This window comes from Coptis chinensis, chromosome 5 (assembly GCF_015680905.1).
Source record: "Coptis chinensis isolate HL-2020 chromosome 5, ASM1568090v1, whole genome shotgun sequence".
Classification (NCBI taxonomy): Eukaryota; Viridiplantae; Streptophyta; class Magnoliopsida; order Ranunculales; family Ranunculaceae; genus Coptis; species Coptis chinensis.
This window is the reverse complement of record NC_141460.1, coordinates 17,753,963-17,760,092: the sequence shown is the minus strand read 5'-3', so window position 1 is coordinate 17,760,092 and position 6,130 is coordinate 17,753,963. Positions and strand designations below refer to the sequence as shown.

The window sequence follows — 6,130 nt, the reverse complement described above, 5'->3', positions numbered from 1 at the left end:
TCTCTCGAAAACAAGAAACAGTCCCTTCAGGTATCGTACAGAACCATTTCAGTGTTTTTCCTTTTAAACTTGAAAAGAAAAGCGACATAGCATCGAATCCCAATATTCAGTTTCATGATATATCGAGAACTGGTGTCGATAGTTGAAAAGATGGTCCATTGGGTCTGTAGTTAGGGCATGAAATCGGGTCGGGTAGACTCGAATCTGACCCGACTCTATTACCGAATACATCGGGTTTGGGTCGATTTTCATATCCGTTTATGTATTCGGGTCGGATTCGGGTTCGGGTATGTCAGGTTCGGATTCAAATATAATTTTTGGGTTTTTTTTTTTAATTTTTAGTGTTATCCGATCGGGTTCGGTCAGGTTCGGATATTAAATTTCAGATATAATCGGGTTCGGGTTCGGATACTGTGAAATTATTTGGATTCGGATTCGGATATAGCCATATCCGACCCGAACCCGACCCAATCCCTGCCCTATCTGTAGTCCCATCATATTGAGTAAATTTGGGAGTTTTGAATTTTGGGGTAATAATACCCTCTCTATCTCCTTTATCTCCTTTTTCAGAGGGTTTCGACCTACGTCATCCACTGATTTTCAAACCGATGCTGACACTTTTTCCAGCAGTTGATCCCCGAATTGTCTCTACATCATCTCTTGCACTATTTCTTTCGTGATCGGTTCTTGTTTTACTTCTTCCTCTTGTACCCCCGCGGTGTCGTTTTTCCCACTAACTGGACCTCGTCAAGATGGTTTTTTCTCACTACCGGGGTGCCGAACTCGACTCAGCCCCATCTTTTTTGTATAATTCTTCCATAGCACGTCTTTCGTTCTCTTCCCTTACTACTTTGTTTTCTGCCATCAGAACCTTGTTTTGCTTTTCCAGCTCTTTTAATTTCCTTGCCAACACTTGCAAAGAAACATCTTCCTCCTGTCCTCCTACTTCCTCCAATAATCTGCTCCCTGAACGTCTTGTGGCTACTTGAGAAGTACTTCCCTCGTTTGCTGCCACGCTTTGGAGGCATGAATACTCCCCTGATCTCCCAGAAAATTACTTGAACACAAGCGATTACTCTTTACCACAAAAAACTACAAAACGGATTCGATCTTCAAAGAAAAAAGAAATTAAAGAGATCACTTTTCTTGTCTTTGATTCACAGACGGCGTCAATATAATGTTCAAGAGATCTTCTCTCAATAACACAGAAGTTTATGATGTTTTTGAGATGAAATCAGTCTAGTTTATTGCTTAACAATGGTGGTTTATAGATCACTTTTTTGTTGCATCTGTTAGAGGAAAAAATCATCTCTCCCTCTTCTGATCATCCTCTTTATATCTTCTTCCAGTGGTCTTTCCAATTGTCTATTTTCCCCTTCCTTTCTTCTTCCGGAGAAAAGGTAATTCAAATTATCTCCGTATTTTTCTAAACGGACTGGTTCATAAAATGGACCGGAGGCCTGCTATATCAAGGGCTTATTCCTTGTACAGGTTTTGGCCTACCAAACAGGAAGTTGAGGGGTAATACCGTTTTTTTTTTACACCCGATTTGTCTTAGACCCTCTGTCCTCCGTTCTCAAATCTCAATTGATAAAAAAACATATAGGGTGAGACCTAAAATAGCCGAATTCACTTCTACCTGACCCTTCAAACCGGGAAGAGAAAAGGACGAAATTAAGGGAGAGCGAAAAGAGAAGGTATGGTGACAACGAGGGCTTCCAAACGAAAACTTAAAGAGGTAGAGGGAACGGAAAAGGTAGAAAATAAAAGAAAGCTACGCAGTGGATCTAAAGGTAAGGTCGGCTTTGTCTATGAAAATTAAATTAATTTCTACAATATATGGTGACTAGTCTTAAATATTAAAAATACATGAAAGTTGTTTCTTTTGACACCTTGCAGTGGTCCACATTTAGTTTCATAGTCAGCAAAAAATTACTATACATTTGATTTCATAGTCAGACGAATCTCACTATTTTAAATGGGTAATTTGTAGTACGATTCATGAACACATAAGTTATTTACTTGCATACTCTGATGGGGTAAAAAAAAAAATCTTGACCGAAGAGCACTATATATTTTTATGAATGAAATAGTGTTAATTGCTGAGTTTTATGGTTTTGCACTACCAAGATGAAATCTTAAGAGTTGTGTTTTATGAATTGTCTCATTGTTGTTGATGATCCTGTTTTTATAAATGAGTTCTATAATTTGACTTACCATAGTTTCCACTGATATACACAAGGACAAAGGAGGGCAAGATGGAAACGAGGGCTTCCAATCGAAAGCAAGAGAGTGGTACCAGAAAGAGAGCAAAAAATAAGGAGAAGATGGAAAATAGTACGACATTCAAACAAAAGCAAGAGAGAGAAAAAGGGAGGGAAGAGGGTCAAATGAAAAAAAAATTGGACAAGGAAAAGGATAATGAGGAAACAGAGGAGGAGAAGAGAGCGTGGCAGATGCTAGAAAAAAGAATCAAGCGTTCTACTGCATCTAGAGGTTAGCTTCATCTAGGAAAGCTATGTTTCTTTGATAGAATCCAAATTTTTTTGTCGTTCTACTACAATGCTTCATCTAGGAAACCGTTCGTTTTTTTAGAAAACCATGTTTCAACATATAGTTCTAATTTTGTGCAACAAAACTTTGCTGTTACATGATATTATGATACCATATTCTCTCTTTTGTCCTCTAATTATCAAGTTGGTTTGATAGCTACCTTCCTTCTTGCTGAACTTCTTTTGGTCCCAGTCAAAACTTAAAACAGTAGAGAGATTTAATTATGTTTATGAACTTTCTGATTGTTCATGATCTTATTTTTTAATTAAGTTCTAATTTGACTCTATAGTTTCAACTGATATACACAGTTTAGGATTTTGTTTTTTGCTACCAAGTAGTTGTGTAATTTCACTGCATCTGTTTTTTTGACATTGCTCGTTAATATCTATATTGAAAAGGATAAGTTTAACTGGAGATGACAAATATTACACCTTAAGCAGATGAAGCGAGCAGCCAAGCACTATATTTGTTTGAGATATTTAGAATTCAAAGCTATCTGCTATTGTATTTTTTGTAATTAAAACTTGGAAGAGATTTTTATTTTATAATTGCTTACTATGTTATGCTGTGTTCTTGAAACTTGAAGAAGTTGATTTGTTATGAGTCTGGAATTCCATTACAGATGTCATAGTATAATAGAAGTCCAAGTCCTTTTTTTCTTAACAATCTTGTAGTATAATTGAAGTTGAAGTCCTTTTTTCTGTTAATTTTCTTATTTAGACAAAAAGAGGAGAAGTGCAAAGGAAGAAGCAAAGAAGATAGAGGAAGCAGAGACAGAGAAAAAGAACCTGAAATTGTTTATTGTGAAATTGATAGAAGATTCTGTGGGACAAACAAATGACCTTGGTTGTGCTTGGGCTGCTCTGGCTGGAGGTTCTTATGATCGTGGTATGTTCATACATTCCTTCCCCCCTCCTCTTTCATCGTGTTATCTGCACTAGTTATTATTATTTGACCTGAACCTGCATAGATACTTATTCTTATTTAGACTGAACCTGTATAGACTCGAGTCTTTACATTTCTCAGTGTGTAGCAGTCCTTTTGTTTATTGTTTTAAAGTCTCTTTCTTGAATGGAGCTCACAGGTTGATAAGGTTTACACGTATCTTGACTACATGTTTGGTTATCATATAGCAGCCGTGCACTAGTTCAAAATAATCGTAGTTTTTTAAAACTTTATCTCCAAGTGTCTCAAGTCTGTATCAAAGTAAAAAAGTACGCTATCATTGTGGAAGTGGTGGCCCTTTTTTCCGGAGTTTCCAAATTTTCCAAAAATTGATATGATATTTTCCCGATTTTGAATTTTGGAAGTAGTTTCCAGATTTTTTTTTTTGGAATAAACTTTGTTTTCCGAATTTCATCAGGCAGGATACCGATAATAGTTTTAATTTGAAGGTTGTTTTGTGTTTGGAATTGTTAACTTGTTTGGACTTTCTAGTGTTGTTCCCTGAAATGCTAGTCATATTATTGGATTGGAAATTGTTGGTAATTATTCAGTTCAGGTGGTGATTAATATTGCTGTCTTACTTTCTAGCAATTGCTACAATTTGTCTCCTTGGGTATTTCTGTAGGGTTAGAAATGATTTGCCAGCTGCAGGCAATGTTAACAGGTTGTCATGGTGATATAGTGCACTTGCACTTCAGGCACACAGTGTTATTATGGCAATGGGTTTTAGTATAATCAGTTGCCGTAATTAGGTTTGTTAAATAGCATAGGAGGATCTCTTGAGATTATTTAACTCAAATTTTGGGTTATTTTAATGGTTTGTTGTAATCGACCGAAGGTTTCACCACCTCAATAGGAATTCTAAAATAACAATTAGAAGCAATCCTAATTCAACTTCGAGTCACCTAAGATTGTTTGAGAGCATTGAACCCGGTTACGATGGAAGAAACTTAAGACTTTGATTTAACTGTTTGAAGTTTAGACCACAACAATTTGCTTCCAATGTTAAAATTATTTTTAAGCTAAAGTGTGCCAAAGGGGCGCCATTGAGCTTTATGGCTCAGGTCATTTCTAGTAATCAACTAAGAATGATGGAATAGACTGGGTTTTTTGCCTTTAAATTCTAGTTATGTTTTTCTTTTGTTTTGTTAGTTTTCCATGCCTTTATGGCTCAGGTCATTTCTAGTAGTAATCAACTAAGAATGATGGTAATAGAATGGGTTTTTTAACTTTAAGTTCTAGTTATGTTTTTCTTTTGTTTTGTTAGTTCTCCATACTGAAATAGGACATGATAATTTTTGCGCTGAGGGTCATATAGTGTTTGGCATTACAATGCTATTGTATCATTATCTCAATTCGCTACCTAGAAACCATAGGATATATTGTTTGATTGATGTACTGTGCTCCAGATGCTAGACTTAACATTGGTTTTGTAGTATGCTAGAAACCATAGGCATTATTTTTATTTTATTTTTCTGTTAATTTATTTACCATTGTAAAATGTTTAAATTCAGAGAACAATGCACGAACTGCGCGATACTCTTCGAACTCCTGTTCTATGTCATCAATTTCAATGATTCTTTTTGTTTTGTAATTTTCTGTCAAGTACATTGTATACTGCCCTAACTTTACTTTTTGTATGTAGAATTCAAGGAAAGGATGAAACAAGCTATACGAAGTTTGTGCCTTGAAAATCCTGAATCTTATAGTTTCATAGCTAGTGATAATATTATGGGAGAGTTACTTTGGCTTGCCGCGATATTCAGGCGTATTTTGTTGGTACAAAAATGGGATTCTGAGATTGTTGACCTGGTTCATACAGCTGCTCACAGGGCCACAGATCGACTTGTTTATGAGGTTAAGGAAATTAGCAAGATACTTGATTTGGCTAGCGGCATTCACAGTGAAACCTGGAATGATTCTTCTCAGGTTTGGAATGATGAATCTCGAGGCAGAGTCGAAGAGTTGATTAGGTACATAGATTGGTGGATGGTCAATTCTGGATCTTTGAAAGAGAGCCTAGACTCCTGGTTAAAAAATTCTGAGGGAGAAATCTTTGAATCTTGCAAGGTTGTTTAACCCTAAAGAGTTGAAAGGAATCTGGTTAGGTACTTGTAATCTGTTTTTATGTTCATCTTATCCCCAAATAGCATCTGGTTGGTTTTATGTACAGTAAAAAAGAAGATGTTGATACTTGGTAGGCGTTTTGAGGTTTTGGAAGGTATTTTGAGGTTTTGGGAGTCGTAGTTAATGGGGCCCACTACCAAATTTTTGTGTCAAAGGATGTCTTACATTGTGATGTGAATTCAATCGAAGCTTTCATTTTCGATGGATGAAATTTCCGTCCCATTTCTATACCAAAAATTATTAAAAAAATTTGCCCCATTTGGAAATTAATTCAATGGGCAGTATTGCTTATATCGTACATTGCTTATACAAGTTACAATAGCATAGGTAATATCGAGACAGCGAAGAATAATTTCTTAAAGACCACCATCATTGTGTAGGGTGCCCCAGAAGCGGTAAGACTTTTTATTTATTGATGTTTTGGTAAAGCCCACCTCATTGTTGTGAGCATCTTTAACCTCTTAAATACAAACATTAAATTTTTGAAAATTTGGTAAAAACCATG

The 6,130-nt window shown here is 36.0% G+C and overlaps 1 protein-coding gene across 2 annotated transcripts; it reads left to right on the top strand.

Annotated features, from left to right (window-relative positions):
• The first annotated feature begins 327 nt into the window (after positions 1-327).
• On the top strand, positions 328-5,836 carry LOC147496944 (uncharacterized). Of its 2 annotated transcripts, none has more exons than XM_086559771.1 (4): positions 328-1,793; positions 2,243-2,496; positions 3,274-3,441; positions 5,144-5,836. In XM_086559771.1, the coding sequence occupies exons 2-4, from the start codon at positions 2,259-2,261 to the stop codon at positions 5,575-5,577; spliced, it is 840 nt and encodes a 279-aa protein (XP_086415897.1). In that variant the 5' UTR covers positions 328-1,793; positions 2,243-2,258; the 3' UTR covers positions 5,578-5,836. The 2 variants fall into 2 exon arrangements, with proteins under 2 accessions (XP_086415897.1, XP_086415898.1); XM_086559772.1 differs by having other exon boundaries at positions 2,223-2,496.
• The last annotated feature ends 294 nt before the right edge of the window (positions 5,837-6,130 follow it).